Source organism: Colletotrichum paranaense (assembly GCF_030867605.1).
Source record: "Colletotrichum paranaense strain IMI 384185 chromosome Unknown Scaffold_5.1, whole genome shotgun sequence".
NCBI classification, from domain to species: Eukaryota; Fungi; Ascomycota; class Sordariomycetes; order Glomerellales; family Glomerellaceae; genus Colletotrichum; species Colletotrichum paranaense.
In genome coordinates, this window is record NW_026848963.1 from 314,293 (window position 1) to 338,583 (window position 24,291).

Genomic DNA, 24,291 nt, shown 5'->3' on the forward strand with positions numbered 1-24,291 from the left:
GGGTGTCTCATCCACTCATCACTCATTAACAGCCCCTAAGGGGGCAACACAATAGTCCCTGCTTCAATACCCTCCTCCAATGCTTACTCGTGCCATCACACATTTAGTGAAGGGCCTGGGCAAGCTTCTGGCACAGCTGACGGGTCTCGGGCTCCAACTGCTCCTCAGGCGGGCTGAGAACAGCCTGCAGAACGGGCAGGATCTTGGGGGTGAGGCTGGCGACAGTAGGGTTCTGAGCATCGTACAGGTTGTAGAGGGCCTGGTAGATGGGGGCGTTCTCCTCGTAGTCTTCCTGGAGGGGAAGGGCATCGACAAGGGCGGGCAGGACACGGGCGACGAACTCGGGGTTGGGGTTGCGGATGATCATGCGGGAGATGCAGCCGGAGACATTGTCGACCATGCGAGACTCTTTGATCTGAAGGAGGGGCTCGAGCTTCTCCAGGACGGTGGGGTACTGGGAGATGGTCTTGTCGGTGGCCTGGGAGTTGAAGATGAGCTGGCCCATGGCGTAGGCGGCGTTGGACTTGGCAAGGGAGTCGGGGTCGGTCAGGCGGTGGGTCAGGACGGGCAGGAGAGAGTCGGTGAACTCGGTGACGGCCTGGCCCATGTACTTGACAGCCTCGGCAATGACGCCAACGGCAGTGGAACGCTCGAGAGACTCCTGGGAGCTGGCGAACTTGAGGATGGGCTGCTGGTAAACTCTCCACATCTCGGCGAAGTCACTGCCGAGGACAGTGGCGAGGCCGAGAATGACGTCGAGGGCGGTGTCAATGACGAGCCAGTCGAACTCAGAAGAGCCCTCGGCAGCCTCTTCCTCCTCCTCCTCACCGAGATCCATCTGGCAGGGATGAGAGCGAGTGATGAGGCAACCGAGGATAGTCAAGCTGCTCTTGAGCAGCTCGTTATGTGTAAGGATGGCGGGACCGCATGACTTGAGGGTGGCGGCGATGTTGCGGTTGATCTCAGTGATGACAGAACTATTGGAACGTCAGCAAAATGCCCGATTACATGCTAGCCATGAAAATGATGAAGGTGCCCAATGAATCAGACGTGATCAATCGTGTTCTCAGCAACCGCACTTTGTGCGTCTGAGTGAGCTGGGTATAACGAGAGTTACTCATCCTTTAGGGCAGGGGAACGGGGAAGTAAAGTAGAGATGATGGGGTGCATACCGTTCACTGTCCTCCTCCCAAACACTGAGAGTGGCCTCAACAACAGACTGGCCGAGGTCGTTGATGACCTGGCCGGGGTTCTGCTTGGGGGGGTAGCCAGCCTCCCACTTGGCGCCGGTCGACTCCTCGTAGAGTTGCCAGACGCGGGCGTAGGCGCGCCAGAGGGTAGAGATAGCAGCCTTGCGAGCTCCCTCGTAGGGGTGCTGAGCCAGGGGAGAAACCTTGCCCATGGCATCGGCAAGGTACTTCTCGATGGCGGCGCCGTCGCAGGAGTGGGTGATGACATCGCCAAGAACCTCGAGCGCGATCTCTTGCTCAAGAGCGACGGCGGTGACACCGGCAAAGTCCTCAAGATCCTCCCAGTCGGCATCCTCGTCCATGTCCTCCTCATCGTCATCAGCAGCAGCCTTCAGGTTGAGCTTCTTGCCGTTGGAGATCAGCAGACCCTCGGGGATATCCTCCTCGGTAAGGCCAGGGATAGAGAGAGACTCCTCCTCGAGCTCAAGGCAGTCAAAGAGACCCTTGAAGACACCAGGAAGGAAGTGGGAGAAATCGTTGCCGTAAACCTTGGACAAAGAAGCCCAAAGGATGAAGCTAGTCTCCTTGAGGCGAGCGTTGTCGAGGCTGAGAGCCTCCTCACTGGCCTTCATGAGATCCATGACGTAGGGCTGGAACTCCTGGGCGCCGACAGCGTCGGCAATGCGGCCCATGGAGTCGCAGACAGCCGAGCGGAGGTTCAGAGCCTCCTCGCCGTCCTTGATGGCAACGTACTGGCCAAGCGCACCCATGACCTCAGCGAAGTAGGGCTTGAACTCCTCGCGACCAAGAGCAGCAGCAATGGCGCCAATGGCGCCGGCAGCACCACCCTTGACGGAGAAATCCTCGTGGTGAAGAAGCTTACCCATGGGGACAATGAGCTTAGGGCCAAACTCCTTGATGAGGTCGTCCTCAAGACCCTCACCAATGAGAGAGTCAAGCGCACCGCAGACAGCACGGATAACTCTGACACTCTGGCTGTCGGTAGATCCAACGACGGCCTCGAGGTTGGTGAGCAGAGCACCGATGAGCTCGCGGTGCTTGGGGGCGAGCTCATCAGCCATCTCGTCGGCGAGGTGGATGAGACCGACGAGAGCAGCGTGGCGGACGGAGACGTCCTGGTCGTTCAGCAGAGTGAGAACGATGGGCAGGAGAGGCTGAATTTGGGTGGCGACGAAGTCGGGGGCACCCTCGGAAGCGGTACCGAGAGAGAGCATGGCGGACTTGCGGTGACCAGGGTTGGGGTTCTGGGCGAACTGGGGGAACTGCTCGAGCAGAGGCACAATGACCTGGCGAGGGGGCAGGTCGTTGGCCAGCTGATCGATGAGAGCCAGGGCAGTTCTGGCCGGGGAGTTTTCGTCGTCATCATCGTCAGTCTCGATCTCGGTGACAATCTGCATGCTCTTGACCATGAGAAGGGCACCCATATCCTTCATGCCCTGGATCTTCATGCGGCGGTAGCGAGCGCACTGGCTGAGGAAAGCCAGAGATTGCGAGCGAGCCTCCTCTTCGACCTCGTTGTTGATAGCGAGCTCGAGCATGAAGTGGATGAGGTCCTTCAGGTGGGGACCCAAGAAAGAGGAGTCGAAAGCCAGGAAAGACTGGAAGACCTCGAAGACATCACGGTAGTAGTCGTCGTTGCCCTCGGAGATGGCGTTCTTGAGGATCTCAACCATGGGCTGGACGAGCTGCTGGACGAGCTGAACGCTTTGGGTATCCTCCTCGGGGTCGATGATCATCAGAAGAGCGCCGATAGATCTGACAGAGTTCAGGCGGACATCGGCGCTCGCAGGATCGACGATGGTCTTCTGAACCAGGCCCAGAAGCTGCTGGGCCTGCTCAGTGAAGTGGGTGGGGTCGTTGTCGAGCAGAGCGAAGAGGATGTAGGAGCCGACCTCGCGGTGAGCAACGTTGTCGGCAATATTGAGAGACAACAGGCCGCGGACGAAGTCCTGGCCGTCGCCATCCTCAAGATCGAGACCAATAGCTCCAGCGAGAAGACGCGACTTGGAGTGACGGGAGGGAGCAGACTGATCGCTCAGAATGCTGTCCAGGATGTGCTTCTTGGCGGCCTCGCGCTGAGAGGCGTCAATCTTGGTCCAGTGTCTGGGGGTCAGGCGCAAAGCCTGGACGGAAGCCAGCTGTCGGATGGCGGCGTCATCGTGGGAGACGGTAATCTCGATGAGAAGCAGAAGAGACTCGGGCTTGGAGTAGTAGTTCTTCTGAAGCTCAGCCGTGACGGCCTTGACCTTCTCAGTGTCGGCTGTAGAGAGCAAAGAACAAATTAGCAAGACAGATTTCGCGGAAAATCAAGTGTGATGGACCGGATGAAAAAGCAAAATTTATAGGCGAAAAAAGCACGAGGAAAATAAGCGAGGGCGACGAAATGAGGCAGACGGGCTCGACCAGGTTTGCGGCCGGGGTGGCACAGGGCGATGGGGAATTCGAAGGGGAGTTGAGTAAGGTTACTTACGAATCTGGCTCGCTTGGAGCAGCTGGACCAGGTTTCCTTTATCCATCTTGAGGTTCTGTTGGAGTCTCGTCGTCCTCACAACTATTCGCAAAAGAAGGAAAAGACGAGGAGGGGAAGAAGAAGGAAAAAGGAGAGAAGGAGGTGAGAAGGGGAGAGGAAAGGGAAGTAAAGGCCCGGCGCAACTGAATTTTTATCCAAGCACAGAAGGACCAGGACGGGGTGTGTCGGCCAGTTGTTTTGTTGATGCCCGAACCACCTATGACACGCCGCAACGACGAAAAAATAAAAATAAAAATAATGAGAAAATAATAAAACCACCAGCCAAATGACAGCTTTGGAGGCAACCGCGGACTTTCACCACACAAAATTTTAGGGGACCAGTGTGAAAATTTCGAGGTGAGCCCCGCCACCACTGATAAGATAAGGAGGGGTAGAAGGCGTCAAAGCCTGAAGGAACCTAGGTAGAAAGAAAAAAAAAATTGATGCAAGGCGGGGTCAAGTCCAGGTACCCCTCCTCTACTTTTCCTACGCGCCTGCAGAAAATGCGTAACGACAGCATGCTTCTTGGTACGTACCCGTTCTGCCCCTCCATTCACGTGCTCTTGACTCTCGAATCTTCACTTGCATTGTTCACCTCCATCATCCATGTCGGGAGCCATAATACTGCGCTATGTCTTCAGACTGCCTGGCCAATCTGTCTTGGGTAATACAATGAGCTTACTAAACCATATGAGGCAATAAGACAGGCGCGGCTCGTCCACATTACCTTCCACGCTTGGTCATTGCTCACCTTCTTGCTAGTCTTGGTGTGCAACCGCAGTCAGTCAACATTGCAACTGCTTTTGTAATTGGGTGTACATTTTGCTCCCTTGAAGATATTCTTCTGGTTTTTGGAAGCCCAAACATTGTGTGAATGACTCCTGGTGTCTTGCTGTTGTTGAGTCTATGGGCATATGGGAGTAGTCCATCTTCATGCCTTCTACAGCTACCAGCATGGCTTCCGCCATGTGCAGCTTTACTTACCTGATACTAAAGTCGATGAGCAGAGGCCTCCATTTGAGATTGGTGTTGCGAGAAGAATTTTCAACAAGATGCCGCATAAATTGTGGGCTCGGTCTCGTTTCGAGCCATGCCATGCCGAGCTTCTTCACCGACACTTTCAAGTCACCGGACTATTAGCTCCACTTTACCCGACACGGATCCGGGTTTGGTTTCTCCATACTTCGGCCGGTTCCGGATGAACATCGGGCGGGTGCCGCGGCTGGTTCTGTGCAGTGAAGCCGCGCTCTGATTTGATACGACATAACTTCATATGCCCTCGGTTTGAATTCGTTTTCTTTCCTCATCAGCTGCAAATAGTCAATCTGGGTCTACAAAATGCGTTCCAAGACAAAGTTGATGAGGCCGAGCTTCTCATCCCTCTCAATATTCTCAAGTATATTCCCGGCTCATGGCTTATTTATCATCTGAGGTAGTTAGTTGTGGGCTAAACATTCCGTATCGCGTCGATCAGATCAATGGATGTGGAATGCATCAAAGTTCCACTTCAAGCCGCAGTTTGAACTATGATGGTTGTTGCTAGCCATGCTCAATAGTCAGGCGATATCCAATGGGAGCTTGAAGAGCCTAGGTAGGAACAGTTCGGTAGCTAAATGGTCAAAGTCAAAACAAGCAAAAACTTCAAGATTCACTGTAAGCCATTCATGAATACCAAGTAAGCTTGTATCACCCAAGCGACGAAATTTTCATGTAATGCAAATAGGCAGAGGCAGGTAGCCCCATCTCATTATGATTGATTATGCTTCTATGTAAGGAATGTATCGTGATATGCATATGCCAAAGGATTGAATAGCGCCGGTTCCATGCAATGTCGGGTGTCCTCCCAATCGAACACCCTCCAATTATTTGATGCTGATTAATATGCCGTTCTTGTCGTTAAGTCGCTTGAGTGTCGTCGCAATTTACAAACCACAGGCGTCAAGACCGACCTGGGTAGCCTGGGCATCAATGCGGCCAAGCTGAGCAGCCTGGCCGTTGGTGAGGTCGTTCATGGCGCCAAGAGCCAAGTTGAACCCGGAGCCAGCGTGGTCGATGGCGAGAACGTTGATGCTCTTGCCGTTGTAGGTGAGCTGCCAGCAGGTGCCACACTATCGTGTGTGTTAACAAGTGTTGGCGAAGGTATGAGGAAAGAAGAGTGAAACTTACGTTGGGGGAGTTCCAGCCGGCGATGGCGTCAGCGCCACCGATGTAGGGGAACCTTGCGACCTGGCCCTGGTTCTGCCATCCGTACTTTGTGATGAGGCCGTTGGCGCCGTCGGAGCAGGAGACGGCGGTCAGGGAGCGGGAACCGTCGTCGTAGCCGGTGTCGTAGGAGACGGAGACGGCGGCCGCGGCGGCGATGGAGGAGAGGATAGTGACGAGGTTGGAGAACTGCATCTTGAATGTGGTGTTTGGGGTGGTGAAGGTGTGGTTGAGGTGGTGTTGTAGATGGAGCTAGGGAAGCTTGTTTTTAGAGTTGTGTGATTGTAGTAGTTGGAGATGCTGGTGTAGAAGCTGATGAGGTTGAGAGAGAAGTTAATCGAAGGAGGCGAGTCTTCGGTCTCTTCTTATACAGCCTCGATCTCAGCTCGTCCCTAACAATGATTAGCCTCTTCACTACTTTAGGCTCCATCACCAGACCCGAACCGAAGCGGATCATGGTCTCCAACGACAAACACAGCAAGAAGGCGGGAAAAAGTCATCCATGACGTTGCGGTCTCTCCGGCAATAGCGTCATGTCGTGACATGGCCGGCAACAGGACCCTTGGCCGGCTTGGCGAGGACTCCGTACTACATGTCACATCGTATGGGATGACTGCCGGAGAGGGGACAAGCCTTCCCCAGGGTTCCTTCAATTCGTATTGAGCGGCGCAGTTTACGGGAAGCAAGGGAAAAGAGAGAGTTAATCCGTAGTCTGTAGAAAAAGCACCACCTGCACTGCCGATCACAGATCTGGTTTATTGACGTGGGGAAAGGGCCGCTAGAAGGAGGCGAGGATTATTCTCGTATTCACTAGCCCCGATTTCCCAGCGCCGTTGGGGGGGCTCACGCTCATGGCATGGGGCGGGAACAAACACGCGATGCCTCGAATTGGCTGCTGCTGCGACGGACCGGCGACGGTGTGTAGTTGACGGGTGCATGCGACAGGGCTGTCATCATGGGCTGTTTTTAGCAATTAAACACCGCTAAGGTTATTTGGGTTTAGTATTCCCTGGTTCCGCAACTTTGCCCCGGTTTGCCAGCCTCTCTTTCCTTCCAGCCGCTTGAGAAGGGAGAAGTAAACTGATTCCGAATGAGACTATCACAACTCAACGTATGCTCTTTGGAACAAAGTATTTTGCTTTTTTTTTTTTTTTTTTTTTTTTTTTTTTTTTTTTTTTTATAACATCCTTCTGAACTTATTTGGGCCGTCGCAGAGGAGCCTCCTCGATTCAATATGCAGGACTTGGCTCATTTGTGCGTCGGGCGACTTTCCCGCCAACAGGTGTTGATCTCTTGTTTTTCCCCACACAATGCCGGCGGGACGTAACGTCAGGTGGCTCTTTTTTCCTCGTGTTGCTTCTGGTCGCCAGAAACGGTTTCTTCGCCAACGCATGCGTCCGCTGCCCGCTGCGACCTTACTGTTTCCTCGTCGTACAGGAAGAGGAAAAAAAGACTTGACATGAAAAACCCCGAATCCGAGTGTTCGGGGCTTGCATCCTCGGAGGATTGGGGCTGGCGTTCTGCGATGCAAACGTCGAGCGTCATGGGCTTACGGCTGTGGCGGGCGCCATCCCACGTTCAGATGAGCCCCAAAAATCAGACCTACGTACCGCAACCACGGGCACAGCATGAAGAGGAGAGACCTCGACGCCAGTGAGCGCCGGCGCTGAGTCTAACAAATCGTAGTTCGCTCATGATGGCGAAGCAGTAGGGCAGTGGGCAACTTGGTAGCCCTTAGCCCTCATTCGCCTTCCGTCTATTGGCATAAGGAGCGCTTCGTGCTGACCATCCGCGGCGTCGAGCAACGTTACAAGCGCGCAAGCGCGGATCAGCACGCGCAGTCTCACTCGTCTGCGACAAATGGGCCGATCGCTGTGTTGGTCGCTGCGTCGCCGTCCGCGGGGTGTCCGATGTATCCGAGCTTCGCCGCCCTTTTCTTGAGATGCTCCTCTAAGTGATCGTCTTTGAGCTGAGAATAGATGTTGGTCATGGCCACAACGCTTGTGGCATCTGCATAGCGAATGAATCTCCATCCGTAGCTCCGCAACTCCAGAATGAAGCTTTCCGATGCGATTGGCAAGCATTTGCGATGGACGGTGGAGTATGCGGTTGGCTCGGCAGAACACGAGCTCTTGTCCTGATCCCCGCTTGCTTTTGGAGTTCCTGGTAGATCTTCGACGAGGAGGCGGTGAATGGTCGTCACTGTGAGACCCCTCCTGGCAGCGAGTCCTTCGGAATTACATTCCATGCTTAAGGCGGGTCTTCGTGAAGAGGGCCACGATCATTTCGAGTATTGGGAGAAAGATGCCCAGTCAGGCTACTGACTCGGCTGTCTGCAGTCTCGGGGACTACCCGAAGGCGAGTTGCTCGCAGGAAGACGGCGATACGAGATGGAGTTTGGAGATGGGCTGATGTAAGGCCGGGAAGAGAATAGATTAATACGGATGACATCCCAACTTGTCAAGGGGAATGCTATCCAAATCGCTGCGATAGATCACGAGGAGCTCCTCAAGAGATCGACACTTCTGTGGTCCGCCTGAAGTATTGCTATCATCAGACGAGCATCTTGACCGAGTGTGGAACTCTTGGCAGTTTGTTGACGAGGCTGGTTGTGTTGGTAAGTCGACGAGTCAAAAGGCAACAGATGCCACCAGCTTCTGAAATCAGTCGAAAGCTGAGAGCAGTGAGCAGTATGTCACACAGCCTGACCCCGGGATGAGGCATGAGATGTAGTTGCAAGATGCAGCTGTCATTGGCAAGAGGCTCCGAGCAGAGAAAGTCAAAGGAAACTGGATGAGAAGGAAGAGGCTACGCGATAAGATAAGATAGAGCTGCAGGTGTGGTTACCTCATTTCAGTGAGGTGAGGTGCGCTGAGTGGAGGATGTTCAGCCTTGGAGCAGGGCGATAAGACACTGACACTGCGCTGAGAGCTGACCGTGCATTGAGACCAGTACTCTCATTGGCCAATGGCCGCCCGGAGGGACACCCCGCACTCGAAGGGGACGTACCTGTGTACACTGTAGGGCTTCACCCCACCAGGAAGCAGCGCCGGGCCGCTGAGACGCTCCGGTCATCGGGCGACGTCCAATTTTTTTGAGTCACGAACGACACCAGTTTAAGCAATACTGAGCTAGACTCACTCTCAGTTTCACTTTTCTGCGTGAGATTTCATACTCGTCTCACGTAAAAGCCACCAGAAGGTATCACAGATCCATTCCATAACCTCCATTGAGACAACCGTCGATCGACGTGAAGCTTTCACCCCGCCTCACCGAATTGATCTGAACCCCTCACCTCATCCTATCTCCTCAGCCCACACACACACTCACACACTCACCCCCTTCCCTCATCCAACCAACTTACACCGCCCGCCAGCCTCGCCTACCATGACCAAAGAAACGTTCGTGATCAAGACGCCCTCGTCCTCGGCCAACATCGGCCCCGGCTTCGACGTCATCGGCCTCGCCCTCTCCGTTTACCTCGAGCTGCACGTCACCGTCGACCGCTCAAAGACCTCCTCCTCGGAGCCCCTCAACTGCCGCCTCACCTACGAGGGCCAGGGTGAGGGCTCCTCTGATATCAGCCTCGACCCGTCCGTCAACCTCATCACCCGCGTCGCCCTCTACGTCCTGCGCTGCCACGGCCAGCGGATGTTCCCTGTCGAGACCCATGTCCACATCAAGAACCCCATCCCGCTCGGCCGCGGCCTCGGTAGCTCCGGCTCCGCTGTCGTTGCCGGCGTCATGCTCGGAAAGGAGGTCGGACACCTGGACCACCTCAGCTTGGACAGACTATTCGACTTCTGTTTGATGATTGGTGAGTAACCCCCTTTCGCTAGTATTGATACCCTCGACATCCCCAGTGCAGTGTTACTCACAAACAAACCAGAGAGACACCCGGACAATGTCGGCGCCTCGCTATACGGTGGCTTCGTCGGCACCTACCTCCGCCCCCTGAAGCCCGAAGACGTCCAGCGCATCGAGATCCCCCTCAGCGAAGTCCTGCCCGCCCCGGCAGGCGGCGTCGACACGGGCGAGACCCCGCCGGAGCCGCCCCACGGCATCGGCCACCACATCAAGTTCCCCTGGGCCAAGGAGATCAAGGCCATCGCCATCATTCCCGACTTCCAGGTCCCCACCCACCTTGCCCGTGAGGTGCTGCCGCCTCACTACACCCGTCCCGACGTTGTAAGTGCCTCTTGACCCCCAAAAGGGGCATCGTTGCGTTTTTCCTACCTCGACTAACCCAAAACGCAGACCTTCAACATGCAGAGAATAGCTCTTCTCCCTGTAGCCCTGGGCACTTCCCCCCCAGATCCGGAACTCATCCACCTGGCAATGCAAGACAAGATCCACCAGCCCTATCGCCAGACCCTCATCCCTGGCCTGAGCCAGATCGTCGAGGGCATGTCCCCTAGCACGCAGCCGGGCTTCCTCGGCGTCTGCCTGTCCGGCGCGGGTCCCACCATCCTCGCGCTCGCCACGAGCAACTTTGAGGAGATTGCCAACAAGATCATCAAGATTCTCAGGGAGAACAACGCCGATAAGAACGTCGGCTGCGAGTGGAAGATTCTGGAGCCCGCTGAGGGAACGCAGGTTATCCGGTGAGAGGTGAGAATGAGCTGGCGAAAGGGAAAAGGGTTGAAAACTTAGAACACGGATTTGGGCGAGTGGCCACGTTATCAAGCATTTAGAGGTCGGGAAATTTAGAATCTCGTTATGATACCCAGATGACCACCGGGAAGTCCGACCCGTTCTGTGACCATCCTGAGGCTTGTTGATCTACTTGCTTTGCAGTACTCCATCGGTCGACCATGTCGCGACCTTGTCCAGATATGTCCTCAACCTGTCCTCAAACGCCTCCCCATTCCAGCACTCTCTGCCGTCGATGACCTCTCTCCGAGGCGGACCAATCTGCTCGATAACGAAGCCGGCCGCCACAGACCCATACGCGGACGCAAGCACCGCGTCATCCGTTCTCGCAAAAGCAACTGCAAATGCTCCGAGGAACGCATTCCCGGCGCCTGTGGGGTCTTGGACTTTCGAAGAGCCATGGTCGTAGAAAGGGGGCAGCCATATCGGGTTGCCGCCCCGGGGAATCGTGAGACAGCCCTGTTCGCCGCACCTGATGACCGTGACCCGCGGTCTGTTCCGCACTTCCTCGAGCAATGCAGAATGCCCCGATGCCTTGATATCACTGGAGAGGTTGATGGCATGGTATTCGATAAGTGCCCTGTTGTAGGGTATCCCAGGGCCCTCGTGCATGCCCTTCATACGTAGGAGTTCGTGGTCGTTTGGAGAACAGATATCCGAAAGGCGGAGGGCTCTCATGTGCTCGGCCTCGCGGTTGTGAATGTTGATAGGTGAGGGTTCCCATGCGATGAGGGAACTTGGGTTCTCCATTTGACCGCGGAGGTTTGTGAGGGTTTCCATATGACGTTCGAGATCTTCTGGTGTCGCTAGGGTGTGAACCACCGAGGATCGAAGAAGCGGTTCAGGAAGCCGGGCTAGATTCGGGTGTAATGGTGGCACAGTATATCGAAACGTCTTTTCTGCGAGTCGATGTTAGTCCGGGTACGTGATTCATGCAGGAAAGATATCAGCAACTCACTTCCAAAGGCATCATTCTCATATTCCAAAAGACCTCTCGTTGACAGCCTATCCGGCGTCTCGTCATAATGAACGGTGACACCCCATCCCGCAATCTGCTGTCTCACAGCAGTCGGGAAGTCAGATCCAGCCGTAATGACACAACACACATTCGCAGACTCATTTTGCGGAATGGCAAGGCGTGCGCCGAGAGTACCTAACCAATATTAGAAGCTGAGCTTCACCCTCCGAAATATTCCCAAGAAAGCGACACCGAGGAGGAAGAAGCCAACCATAGGTGAGGCTCAAAGTCCGGCTGCCACAGCTTCCACTCACCATAAAACCCAGAACCGCCGGGAACGTCGCGAAGAACTCTCCCGTCCGGAAAGCGGAGCTCATCAATCACAACCATGCCGAGCGAAATAAAAGCCGGAGCCGGCGACCCCATCCCCGGCTCCGGACCGCCCGGCGATTCGGACATCATGATTGGCTGTTCACGTTTGGCAGGTCCCGGGGTGTTTAGACTCATTACGCCCCGGAATGAGATGGCAGAAGTTTGAGGTCTTGTTGAGAGAGACACACCACACCCGGCCCCCGTTTGAGACCTTTTCGCCCGCAGCCAAACACGTGGGCGGGGTGAGGCGAAATGATTGGATCCTCGTAATTCCGAGCTGCGCTCCCTGCGAAGGGCTGGAGAATATGGATAGGTACGCAAGGTATGGGGGGGAGACCCATGCCAAAAAGGTTGTTACGACGATGTCCATCCATCTCCCGGGCCCGGCCCGTCTCTTTGCTCATCCGCGGATCTCGAATAGATGATATCTGCCACACCAGCTTGTTGCTCTATGTTTCAAACGCCATTATCACAGCTCGTGGACCAATAACGCCACAGCGGCTTTAACGACGTATCGTTGGCCGCGGCCACTGTGTGTCCAGAGACAATCTCTTATCTTAGACAAGCTCCCGCGTTCGGTATCCTCGCCGCGACCGCCCCGAAACGTAGAATCCTCCCTGGCGATCCGCGTGTCTGAGATCATGAAATGTGACTGGGTACTGAGGCGAAGACTGCACCTCGGATTCGTGGATTAGGGGCAGCATGGGAATGAGCGGTGAATGTGAAATCGTCCGCATCTCATTCGCCTCACTGAGTGTTCCAATGTAAGAGGCTCAGAGAGGTAGGCATAGGTAGGGTACTCCCGAGTGCCTGGATGCCAATCACGCGTTCCTGATCACCAATCTCGAATAAGCCAGGCCCGGCGGCATGTTTCTTTTTGAATGATCCTTATTTGTGCGTGTTGGTATCTAAATCGTCGGCGCGCATACATACCTACCCTTTCAGACAGCATTGCATTTGCATTTGCATGGAACATATGCGTACTTACACGTGAAGTAGGCATTCGAGAAGGCAAAACAGTAGAACGAGGCCATCGATATCGCGCCACATGTAGGCGCCAATCGTAATTACTACATGAGAGATTCGCGGCGTGGCCGGACGCAGATGAGGCGTGTATCAGTCAAGCCACCCCGTCTGGACCTCCTTCGCAAGAATGAGCTCCCCATGGGATTCCCGATAATGGATTTCCACAGTGTAGTTCTTCTTTCAAGGTACAATCTTGTCAAAGAAGCCGAGCCGAAGCATCCTGTCAGTCTCCCCAGCACAACTAACCTGGTCCAAGAATCAAACTTCATACACGGGAGCGGCAGACGTCGTCGCACGGCCGTCGCCCCGTCCGAGACGCCATGGGCTATTAAAAATACCGGCGCTGGGGAATAACCAGAGTCGAACCAGAATTTCCAGACACACGCCAGAAGGAACAGACTCCAGGGCCTTCCCTTGATCGAGGAACCGGGCCAGTGGTTCCTCTCAGAACTTTTCCCCTCGCCCAGACTCGGCCCTGATTCGTGTGTCTTTTTTGGTGGTTCCAGCTATTAGAGAATTGTCCGAACGACCCCCACGGCGACGGGTTGGTCTGATGTTCGGCGATAGATACCTCGCTCTCCGACCTCTTCTTCTCGGTTTTAATCCGTCCGCTTGCATGGGCGCGAGTATCAGAACGTTCGGGATTCTAGGCCTCCTTCTTCGGCGCTTCTCCTTGCCGTCGTCATCAAGGATCCGTTTTCGAAGGCTTCTTCATGAATCAGGTTCTTGTCGTCTCGATGGAGTTTTGTTCATGACTTCATGGTCCATGGGGGGTGAATATCGCCGAGTTGTTCGGAGGTCTAGTTCGGACAGCGAACAACAGATTGAGACGCCGTCTGAAGTGTAGCTTGCCACACCTTGCATAAGCTTCAAGGATTGGCAGTGAACTACATAGTATACGCGGATGAGAGAGGAACAATTTTGAAGGTGCCGTTCGCACCGAGTAGGGGTGCACAAGACCGATTCAAGATGCGCTGTTTGCTTACCCGCCCAACCTGGCAATTTGAACCGTCAAACATCCTCAAGTCGGAGAACGATTGCCGTACAACTGTCGTGGGTCGCCGTCTGTGACGGTGGACATTTCGAGAAGGACATGGGATTCTGGCAAGGTTTCCCAACGATCTGGCCATGCGCCGATCGTCCTTCTTCTGTGGCCAATCATACCGACGCCAATTCAGTGAGTAATTCGACCTGCGGCAGCGGCACAAACACCCCCGGGACGGTGGATCTAAACCCCAAGCGGTGAGCCCAAGAAGCTATGGAGCTCCCCTGAGCTTCCAGGTCCCGGCTTGCCTACCAACCACCAGCGTATCGTGCCAGTGTGTAGCTTTGCCCTGTGTATCTGTCCGTCATCTCTTTTATACCTTGATGCACTGTCCTAGGTGCAATTTCCACCATGTTGGCAGGCAAATAGATTGGCCTTGGCTCAGTGCGATCTTCGGAGGGTTAATTCACGAGCCCAGAGTCAAGCCTCAACGGTTCGCCCTGTCCGCCATCTGGCCCTGAGCGACTGGCCAGTGATGTCGAGCGAGAGAACCCCATCCAGGCCAGGCATGCCCAGCCGACAAGGGCGATCATGGGGTTGCAGGTCCCCCGGCGGCAGGGGGGGAATACGCTAACCAGCCCCAGCATGTCTTGGTTGGCAGGCGTGGCAGGGCAGGGCGGTACCTATGTTACGACGATTCTTTGGGACAATCCCAGGGGCGACCACAGCGAAAGGAGAACTTGCGATCCAAAGAGGCCAGAGTCCAGAGTCCAGGACGGAAGCTCGACGAGAGTGTCTAAGAACGGACGACGAAAACAGGAACGGGAAGCGCTACGATGGCCAAGCCAGCCGTTGCTGAAGAGAGAGAATAATAGCGAGGATGGATGGAGACGACGGAAAAAGGACGCCAATGCGCGTCTCGGTCAACAAATCTTCAAGTGGCAGACCAGCCGTGCCTTAGCCCTGAGCGAGTCTGACGGTTCGTCCAGCGGGCCCTGACACGCCAGAGTAAGGTGTAGTAATAGCGAGCGTCAGTGGTGCGTCTGTGGTTCATAGTGCGCGGGTGTGAGAGCGAAGGAAGTGTGAGGTGGCTGCTGAGTGTTGTACTCCGTTCAGATGGCCGTGTTGGTGACGGTTGCTTGGGCTGTTGACCGAGAGGATTGTCGAAGAGAGAAGTATCCTCGTACCTTTACTAAGGCACCTTAAGTAAGCACTGGTACGTAGTGTGGTGTGAGTGGGGGCAAAGGGACGGGAAGCCGGCGTGCATGTACCGGGGGACCCGCAGCTGGCCCAAGCTCCTCAACGTCTCGAAGCTTTTGGTTTCCCTTCCAAGTTCCCTGTCCTTCTTTTCGCCTGTCCCCCGTTTCTGTCTTCTGTTCCTGCTCGCCTCGAGTTCCCTCACCCCAAGCACCAAGCAGGGACCTGGAAACTGTCAAGGCGAATATCAACCCGCGCTGTCAGTGCCAGTCAATATTGTCGTAGCCAAGCTCCTTGTGATTCATAAGTGGAAATTGTAGTCGACAAGGAGTCAATAACGCTTCACGCTTCCCCGGTGCACAGCCTGGGAGCCAGCCATGCCATACGGAGTACCATGCCATGCCAACTCAGCTCAACAAGCATTTTGATGGATACCTGACGTTTCGATGGGTACGGAGGGCGCCGCGCGATCTGCAATTCCGCATAGTCATATTCTCAAGTTAATGCCGTCCCTGAAAATCATCACAAACATCGACACCGAGTCGTGGAGCCAGCCACGTAACAGTGCCTAAACTCCGGTGACATTGGTCAGCGATACTTGCTGTGTATTCACTGGCGCGCCCAGGCGACTCTGTCATGCGACGGATCTGTGGAGTCCCAGTTTGGTATCTGGGGTTTTCTGTTTACTCCTGCTCTGCTATTGTGACAATCTGTCCAGGGACCAGCCAGGCTTGAAAGGGTTATGGATGTCTCTATTTCTGTTGAGGAGGGCGTGTCTAACAACACCCAGCCTGTTCCTTATCGGTATCACCGGGAACCCCCCAAGAGCCCATGGGGACGTTGGAACGTGTGTGTCTGACATCAAGCTATCGCCGTTGCCTCTGAGTCTGCTTCGTCTCCTTGACCAGCGTCGTCCCCTGCATCTTCAGTGTCAATCTCTTAGAGGGAACCGCTCGTCATCCCCCCTCCATCAACTTCCTCGCCTTCACACCACCACAAGTCGCTCGTCTCTTCGATCATCGAACTTGGCATCACGATGGGAACTATGACAATCTGACACCCGAAAGCCAGTTCGCAGTTGGCACTAGTTTAGACTCGCACAACCAAGCAAATCACTGCACGGTGACACCAACCGCGAATTTGATAGGTTTCTGGGTTGGGGTTGGCGGAATAGGCTCGGCCGTTCTCGCTCAATCTTCCACCCTCCTCCCCATGGACAGAAGCGCTATGGCAACCCACGCTCGCCTACTGCTCCTACCTTACTGCTTACCTCCCGGCCGGTGCCCGCCTTGGCAGGGTCACGAAGCTGCTTCATCGCAGTACCCGACCACCTCGAAGAAACCAAGTGAACCACCGAACCCAGTCCAGGCTCCACGGGTAGAGTCTTCTTTGCCTGAACGTGGTCATCGCATACACGTGCCCTATCCTTGCTCTCTCTCGTCCTTGCGCATCGATGGATATGTCTCTCTTGTCTCCAGCGCCTCGTTTCCTGCCAAGTTTAGATATAGAGTACTGGGCCCACTGTCACAGTGAATCTGCAAACGGCAGCCGTTCCATTCTCCACAGAACGGAACTAGATTGGCACGATTGGCACGGTTAGAATCTGTGTCCGACTCCGCGGGAGGTCACTGAAAGGTAAGTATCAGTCCTCACACCACCACCACCACCACAATGCAGAACCCTGGGTTCAGCGCCAGTAGATCCCAGATCCAGGAGCGGTGACGGTAACAGCAACAGCATTTTACAAAATCCCTGAGAGCTTTGAGGGGAGTTGGGGTAGGTTGGCTGGAAATACATGCCATACCCGCGCCATTCCCCTCCCGTCGTCAGCTCACGCGGCGCCCCGCGCAGATCGGGGCGGTCTGGTGCCCGGACTGCTGAGTGCTCCCCGACTCCTGCTTGGATTTCTGTTGTATAATAGTTGGAAAATAGTGTCGCCACTACGGATGCTCATCCGCAATACCCACCAAGCTACGTACAGCCAGTCTGACGATGGACTTGCCCATGTAACTTCATAGTCTACGTGATCTTGCCTCGCGACTCGTAACTCACTGTAGAGTTCGTCGGCTCCTCTGGAACTAGAAGGACGAGACCAACTGCATCCGCGGGGAACAGACTAAACAAGACTCGCCTTATGTGCATGCGTGGTGGCACAATAGCGTTCCCACCCATGGGGCAGAATGCCGACACATACATTGAGGTGCGTCTCTCTCCCCCACTCAACCAACCAAAATAACCATGACTTGTTCTCCCTGGGGCCCCTGCTGATCTGATTGGATCCCTCCTCAACAATTACCAGGGAGGCCATCTCACTCACTCAACTTACTCTCACTCTCTCGGCAGTATACTCTTAGCACAACATTGGCAGCTTACAGGCTCAACTAAGCTCTACCGATCGATAGCGCTATACTCATTAGCCATACTAATGGAAAGTCAAGCCTAGAAAGTATGCGGAAACGGATACCAAGTGCCTGCTGGCAAGGGTATCTCACCCACTCCCGGCACCCGGCTCTCACCCTCCGCCAAAGGCCAAAGGCCATGCCATGCCATGCAGGCTGTCCTCCGCCGTTCACCGGACCTCCGGGTACATCCACCTCCTTCGTACCTCTTACACGGACAACGGGCGCGACCTGTACTTTGACCCTGATTCCACGTTTCTTAGCAACGCAAGTACCTTTCTTTTCTCATTCCCTCGTAAGGTAGGTTCAGATAGGATGCAACTCTTACCGTTTACCTTAGTCTGCCACCATACCACACTCTCACTCACCACTTCCACCAGCACAACCGCAACCGCCGTTCTCATCCCATCCCATCCCCGAACCCAGACCAGACCTGGGACCGCCCTCCCCCTCCCCTTCTATCTCTGTCTCTGTCTCAATCTCATCCCACCGCTCACTCCGTCGCATCTCATCCCATCCATGCCCCTACCCTCTCTCCAATCCAAACCTGTCCAAACGTATTCGCTGGCCCACCCTGGCCAAGTCCCCGTTCCAGTTCCCAGTGTTCCAGTTCAAGTTCCGGGGGTCGTCAGACAAGAGAGGGTGTGTATCTACGCCCTGTGTGTATGGAGGTGTACGTGTGTGTGTGAATGCTCGTGTGGTAAGATAGTGCGCGTGTGTGTGTGTGTGTGTGTGTGTGTGAGTGAAGCTCTGTCTCGTTGTCTCTGATCTCTGATCTCTCACCCGCCCTTCCCTCCTTCCGTGCGTTTGTATATCTGCCGTGCAACTCCCCCTCCATCTTCTCTTGATTCCCATCCATCCAACCATTCATCAACTCTACTACATCTGCCGTCCGTCCGTACACACGCATCTACTCTGCCACTCGCACTCAGCAAGCCTGAAGCAACCTCTCACTCTCACCTCACATCTGAGTCTTAAGACATCGTCACCAACCTCTTCCAACAAGCTATCAGAACTACAAGCCTGGTCGGCACTTGAACCCCCAAAACATCAACCAACACATCGGAATTTCTTCAAACCCCCCAACCCCCCAAAACCGCCAACATGTCGCGCATCACCGCCCCCGTCGCAAAGCTCACCCGCTCCATCAACTCCGCCGCCACGGCCAGCCGATCCAGCGGCCTCCTCGAGTCTCACTACAACGTCAACCACGGCGCCGTCCTCATGCCGAAATACGCAGAGCTGCTCCAGAACCGGAGCACCCGCGAGCACGATGTATGTCACACTCTCTCCCCCTCCCTTCCCCTCACTCCCCGCAGTCTCTCACCAAGAAGCTCTACTATTGAAACAAGAAACTCCAACTAACACAACACCACAGTCCGCCCGCACCCTGAGCACAACCCACCGCCCAACCCCCCAGCCAACCCGGACCTCCCCCTCCGTCCGCCAGATGCAAACCTTCTCCTCCGGCGCATCATCCTCTACCAACGCCGGCGGAATGGACTTCACGATCCTCCCCATCTCCTACGACCCCGTCCCCAGAAACGAATTCGCGGGCATGCGCATGCCCCTCCTCCCAGACTCCTTCACCACGAAACACCAATCCCTCTACGAGCAGACCCCCGCCTCCGCCGCGGACGCCCTCCCGCTCTCCAAGCCCGAGATCTCAATCATCGCCGCGCACCCGGAAAACGTCACCACCGCCGCCGCGTTGACGGAGGTCGAGGGCTTCGGCGTGGACGGCGTGGAGCTGAAGTGGGCTCACGACAGCGAGGCCGCCGCCGAGACGGAGGCGCACCAGCCCGGTTTGAGAGATTTGTGGAAGGGACTTGTTGATAACGTTGTTGGGTCGTCGCAGAAGCCTGCTTTCTAAGAGAAGAAATTTAGAAATGCTGTGTGCTCCGACGGAAGGGTTGGGATGATTGTCATGATGTGAGACTAAACAGCAAAGCGGATGATATTACTTCAACGTCATGTTAGTATGTGGACTTGCTTTGGATAGCAGTCGAGACAATTCTTTTTTTCATTTATCGTTGGTTTACATGGTTTTAATTGCGATTCAGTTGGTAGGAACACCAACTTGACATTCACAATCGGGTACGAGTAGCATTTCAAAAATTCAATGGCTCACATTTGGATCTTGCTTGAGCAGATCCAGCCCAAACTTCAAGCCTCATCAACTACATGCAAAGGCACGGTGACAATTGATTCTTGAAAACTTTTGATTGCCAATTTGGTATCGTCCGGTACCGTACACTCCTTTTCGCGGATATGTTTCGCGATCCTTAACATTTGCTTGCACCTCGGTGACTGAAAACCCCGAATTCATCGACCCTCCTCGTACATTACACAGGTGTCCATCCTGGCGCAATAACATCTACTTGTCGTCTGCCCCCTACGTCCTGTGCTCAATTGCCTGACGCACACCGTCCACCGACTCACCCAGGTATGAATCTAACTCGTCCAACCACTAGACACCTTTCTACATTTACCGCTTCTTCATGGTCGGGCGAGGCTTGCACTCATCCGCCTGAACCGGGTGCAACATGACCTTGGTGGGGTACGCCTGCGTGTTGTGCTGGAAGCCCTTAGCCCAGTCGTAACTGATACCATACGCGAAGATGGATCCGGTCTTGTTGAAGGTAGTGGCCGTGATGCTGCCGCCGACCTGGGGGTAGCCCTTGAGACGGTGCTTGGCATCCTTGTCCCAGAAGTGGAAGGTGCCGTCAGAGCCGGCCGTGCTGAAGGTGCCGTGAACGGGGTGGAAGGAGATGTCATTGACAGCGTAGACGTTGGTGACGTTGTTGGCGGGAGGGTCTCGGTGGCACTTGAAGGAGAAGTTGGATCTGTTTGTGCAGTGTTAGCCGCCTGCCGCAATTCGTTCGCGTATTCACAGCAATCAAAACTTACGTAGCATCCTTGTCCTCGACATACTGAATCGCGCAACGTCCCTCGATACTACCAATGGCAAAGCCAGCAGCGTCCGCGAAACAGCTGACGACCCTCGTCTGCCACTTGAGAGGACTCTGCAGGGTCTTGTAAAACTTTGTCGGGTTCTTGAGGTCCACCACGTTGATGTACCGGTCGGCGGTTCCTATGACGAGGAGATCGTTTCGCACGTCGATCGTGTATACGCGTTCCTGGCAGGCCAGCGACGCCGCAGGTGTGGGCGAGCGCATGTCCCAGTACTTGACCGTCTTGTCCCAGGAGCCCGACACGGCCATCGGAGTACCGGACGACTCGAAGAAGCGGACCGACTTGACGGGCTGGTCGTGCTCGCCAATCTTGATCGTCTGCTGGGAGCCCAGGTCGCAGAGCTTGACGGCCTTGTCAGCGCCGCCAGAGAGAACTTTTGTGCCGTCCTTGTTGGAAGAAAGTTAGCCAGAGACTCGTTACGTATGGACGTAAGAAACGGAGATATCATACCTTGGACCAGTCGCAGCCCAAGACTGGGCCATCGTGTTCGTAGGCGTGCCGCCCTTCGCTCTGCCCGTTGGGGGCAATCTCGTATATCCTGACTTTCTTGTCCCAACTGGAGACTGCCAGGAAGTCGCTGGTCTGGTTCTGAGCGGGAGAGAAGGCGAGATCGGAAATGCTGTCTTCGGGTGGGTTGTTGAGAGCGACGTCCTGCTTGAGATCGCCGACCGTGTTGCTCGACGAGGCCGCCGATGCGGCGCCAAAGAGGCCGGACATGTTGTCGGTGTGTTGTCGATCGAGCTACGTAGCTGTGGTGTTTCTGCGTGGGCGGTAAGAATGGTGTCTTGAAATTTCGAAATACGCGTTGTCCTGTCGATCAGTGTGTCTGCTGAAGAGGATCGTTGGCAGTAGAGGCGGGCGGCTGGAAGCTTCAAGTAGCTGTTGGGAATCGTCTCCAAGTGAAGCTTCCCGTCCAAATTCCACAGACCAGGCACGAAGGCAGTCGCGATGCGAAAAGTGATGGCCACCTTCCATTGGCTGAAAAAGCCACAAGGCTGGGTGCCTGACGTCCCTGCGCTTGAGCCACACCTCCGTTCAAAGGCAGGCAGAGAGAGAGGTCTCCACAGCACAACAGCCACAAAACGAGCCCCACCTTACAGCTCCGAAACTTTTTTTTTTTCTTTATAAAAAAGACTGCAAGCTTCGCGTCTACTCTCTTCCCTTCTTCTTCTTCTCTTCAACCCCCCTCGTCCGACAAATCGCCATCGAAGCTCACAAACGGAGATTTCCTTCACGGGAGTCTCAAATGCGAAAGCTTTGGGAGAAAGTCCCCGGACACACGTTACTTCCCTGTTACAGGGGAAGCCAAAACGCCGCGGAAACGCGCCGCCATAGAAGCACAGCGGCTGACCTCCAAGACCTGCGCCCGGACACAATGAGCTCTTTCACAACCCTGTCCCGTCGCTACATTGTTGGTCTTCTCTGCTCTTTCGAGACCCTGCTTTCGCTTTCCGGGACCCTTTGGATGAAGATATGAGTCCGCGCCTGGGGAGTTGCGAGTTGGGGATCATGGGTTAGAGGAGCTTTCGACGACGGGGTGGCCGTTGGTAGGGTCTTGCTTGCCGGGCGAATTCAAGGGTATGTCGGAGGGTCTTTCGTCGAGATCGATAGGTATGCGATTGCCCGTCCACGACCTCTGTACTGAGGTTGGGGCGTGTTACTCGATGGGGCTTATTCTTGGTGCGAGGGGGGTTCAATCCAAACCTTTTGGATTTTGTTTCTTGAGGGTTTCGTCTTCAATCTTTCCTTGTTGGTCCGCAAAGGGGCTAGACACCTACACTCTGGACTTCTTGGGAAGTCTCACCCGTCTATGATGCCCTGGATTCAACGGGGGATGTTGGGACACAGTTCAAGTTCGATGATGATTACCTATAGAGTCAAGCACTGACGGTGAGAGGCCTTAGGGTCCGCCAATGTGAGCGACAAAACATGCGTTATGGTATCTGATGAACACTTGGAACATTTTTTTCTTTCTTTTTAAGTATCATTCAATTGTCAAAGGACTGAAAAGTCCGAGAGATGTTGTCTCCCTGTGGCTCATGTCATAGAGGTATATATATATAAAGAAGAATAGAAACAAACATGAACATGGTATATCTGAAAAGCCTCGTCAGAACGTGCCCTGCGCCGAAAATCTCTTCCACGTTTCAAACATGAACCATCCATTCGTAAAAGGGGTGCGCCAAAAGAAAGAACTCCGTAGACAAAAACAGTGCAAATCATTCCGGACATGGGTCCCATATATCCCGTACGGCATTCTCCATCACATAAGCCCACCAAGCACAACCTTGCCGATATTGGCCACCTCCGTCTTGATGTGCGACCTGCTGCTGTCCTCAAACTCCTTGACGACGCCCTGCACGATGATCTTGCGCACTTTGGCATCCGCTTTTGCAAAAAGCTCCGCCACGGGCGCCGTCGTCTCCCGCGGCGTGGGCACCAGGCTCAGCACCTTTGTGTAGACGTCAATCAGCACCTCGCAGAGCGTCGCAAACGTCTCGTAGAAATCCGGCTCGAACGGTAGCGACGGCGTGAGCAGGTGCGTGTACACCTCCCCCGGCAACAGGTCGTTATCGCTCGACGCAAAGGACATAACGCTCGCGCTCGCGCTCGACGAGCCCCCGATTCCGCCGTAGCTTCCGCCGCTCGCCGAGTCCGAGTCGAGGGGGTATCCGATGTCGTTAGCGCCGCTGGTGCTGCGCCGTGATTTGCCGCCCTGGCGGCGGAACATGGAGGGGAGGCGGGCGCGGGAGAGGGAGGAGGTGGAGGTGCCGCCTTCGCTGTGGAGTTGTTGGAAGGATTCGAATTCTTGGAGGAGGTTGTTGAGGCTGCGGAGGAACTCGATGGGGGTGTTTGCGTAGAGGTCGACGATTGTGGGGAGGGAGAGGCCGAGGAGGAGGTAGTTTGTTGCGCGGCGGGCGAGTTTGCGCGATTCAAAGGAGGGCATGCGGGCGAGGTCGGGCTTGTCGAAGAGGATTGTGTTGAACCAGTATACTCGGCCTTCGTGTCTGTTGAATCATAGTTAGCACGCGAGTATTCCAAGCAGAGAGAGGATGAGAGTGAGAGAAGGGTAGCATACGCTTTCCGTAGATAGTCCAACGTTGATATCCTCTTGTTCGCAATCTCCTGCATCTGCATGTGCAACACGACAGACTCGCTCGACTGCCACATGTTGGGATGTGTCGCGGACGTGGGCGGGGGTTGTAGGCGGTCGCTGGGCGCCAGGCTCGTCGAGCCGGTCTGGGTACGGCTCAGCATCCTGGAGAAGCTGTCGGCGGAGGCGGGGCTCTGGATGTTGTCTGCGTCGCGGGTGATCTTTGCGGCGGCGGCGAGGGCGAAGTCGGGGAGTGCGGGCGGAACGTTGCGGTCGGTGACTACGACATTGCCTCCTCCGCCGGAGCTGGAGCTGTTGGCGCGGCGCTTGGAGGAGGAGGAGGATAGGGAGGAGGACTTGTTGGGCGAGCTGAAGGAGGTCTTGCGGCCAAAGGAGTTCTTGCGATCCTTGAGGAGGACGTTGGGGCCGGAGGACTGCGGTTGGAGGGGCGGCGGGAAGAAGGGGGACGGTTGCGGTGGTGGTTGGGACTGGGACTTTTCCGGTGGTTCGCCAGAGGAGGTGCCGGGACGGGATTTTGAGGAAGAAGAGGAGAAGAAGGAGGAGGAGAAGAATGGCGCATTGGCTGTCGTGGGAGGTGGTCCGGATCGCTGCATGTCTTTGAGTTGGAGGGGGTGGCCTGGAGGCTGAGCCTGGGCCGCCTAGGAGTGGTAGTGGGAGTGGGAGAGAGGTGTGAGAGGATGGGCTGGAC

At 55.2% G+C, this 24,291-nt stretch overlaps 10 protein-coding genes across 10 annotated transcripts; 4 read left to right on the forward strand and 6 right to left on the reverse strand.

Annotated features, from left to right (window-relative positions):
• Positions 1-103: 103 nt before the first annotated feature.
• CPAR01_06405 (uncharacterized protein) lies at positions 104-3,727 on the reverse strand (the record flags this gene model as incomplete). The annotated part of the gene is made up of 3 exons (XM_060490677.1): positions 104-977; positions 1,173-3,471; positions 3,682-3,727. 3 exons carry the CDS (start codon positions 3,725-3,727, stop codon positions 104-106), a joined length of 3,219 nt encoding a protein of 1,072 aa, XP_060349551.1.
• Positions 3,728-5,642: 1,915 nt separating this feature from the next.
• On the reverse strand, positions 5,643-6,117 carry CPAR01_06406 (cerato-platanin; the record flags this gene model as incomplete). The annotated part of the gene is made up of 2 exons (XM_060490678.1): positions 5,643-5,828; positions 5,887-6,117. The coding sequence occupies 2 exons, from the start codon at positions 6,115-6,117 to the stop codon at positions 5,643-5,645; spliced, it is 417 nt and encodes a 138-aa protein (XP_060349552.1).
• Positions 6,118-7,765: 1,648 nt separating this feature from the next.
• CPAR01_06407 (uncharacterized protein) lies at positions 7,766-8,170 on the reverse strand (the record flags this gene model as incomplete). The annotated part of the gene is made up of 1 exon (XM_060490679.1): positions 7,766-8,170. One exon carries the CDS (start codon positions 8,168-8,170, stop codon positions 7,766-7,768), a length of 405 nt encoding a protein of 134 aa, XP_060349553.1.
• Positions 8,171-9,309: 1,139 nt separating this feature from the next.
• On the forward strand, positions 9,310-10,530 carry CPAR01_06408 (homoserine kinase; the record flags this gene model as incomplete). Its single annotated transcript, XM_060490680.1, has 3 exons — positions 9,310-9,739; positions 9,812-10,110; positions 10,180-10,530. The coding sequence occupies 3 exons, from the start codon at positions 9,310-9,312 to the stop codon at positions 10,528-10,530; spliced, it is 1,080 nt and encodes a 359-aa protein (XP_060349554.1).
• A 174-nt stretch (positions 10,531-10,704) lies between these two features.
• On the reverse strand, positions 10,705-11,995 carry CPAR01_06409 (PfkB family carbohydrate kinase; the record flags this gene model as incomplete). The annotated part of the gene is made up of 3 exons (XM_060490681.1): positions 10,705-11,474; positions 11,534-11,728; positions 11,848-11,995. 3 exons carry the CDS (start codon positions 11,993-11,995, stop codon positions 10,705-10,707), a joined length of 1,113 nt encoding a protein of 370 aa, XP_060349555.1.
• Positions 11,996-14,507: 2,512 nt separating this feature from the next.
• On the forward strand, positions 14,508-14,915 carry CPAR01_06410 (uncharacterized protein; the record flags this gene model as incomplete). The annotated part of the gene is made up of 1 exon (XM_060490682.1): positions 14,508-14,915. One exon carries the CDS (start codon positions 14,508-14,510, stop codon positions 14,913-14,915), a length of 408 nt encoding a protein of 135 aa, XP_060349556.1.
• Positions 14,916-17,827: 2,912 nt separating this feature from the next.
• On the forward strand, positions 17,828-18,280 carry CPAR01_06411 (uncharacterized protein; the record flags this gene model as incomplete). The annotated part of the gene is made up of 2 exons (XM_060490683.1): positions 17,828-17,911; positions 17,993-18,280. 2 exons carry the CDS (start codon positions 17,828-17,830, stop codon positions 18,278-18,280), a joined length of 372 nt encoding a protein of 123 aa, XP_060349557.1.
• Positions 18,281-18,616: 336 nt separating this feature from the next.
• On the forward strand, positions 18,617-19,385 carry CPAR01_06412 (uncharacterized protein; the record flags this gene model as incomplete). The annotated part of the gene is made up of 2 exons (XM_060490684.1): positions 18,617-18,787; positions 18,891-19,385. The coding sequence occupies 2 exons, from the start codon at positions 18,617-18,619 to the stop codon at positions 19,383-19,385; spliced, it is 666 nt and encodes a 221-aa protein (XP_060349558.1).
• Positions 19,386-20,000: 615 nt separating this feature from the next.
• Positions 20,001-21,205, reverse strand: CPAR01_06413 (WD domain-containing protein; the record flags this gene model as incomplete). Its single annotated transcript, XM_060490685.1, has 3 exons — positions 20,001-20,358; positions 20,423-20,874; positions 20,939-21,205. 3 exons carry the CDS (start codon positions 21,203-21,205, stop codon positions 20,001-20,003), a joined length of 1,077 nt encoding a protein of 358 aa, XP_060349559.1.
• A 1,546-nt stretch (positions 21,206-22,751) lies between these two features.
• On the reverse strand, positions 22,752-24,196 carry CPAR01_06414 (uncharacterized protein; the record flags this gene model as incomplete). Its single annotated transcript, XM_060490686.1, has 2 exons — positions 22,752-23,496; positions 23,568-24,196. 2 exons carry the CDS (start codon positions 24,194-24,196, stop codon positions 22,752-22,754), a joined length of 1,374 nt encoding a protein of 457 aa, XP_060349560.1.
• Positions 24,197-24,291: the final 95 nt, after the last annotated feature.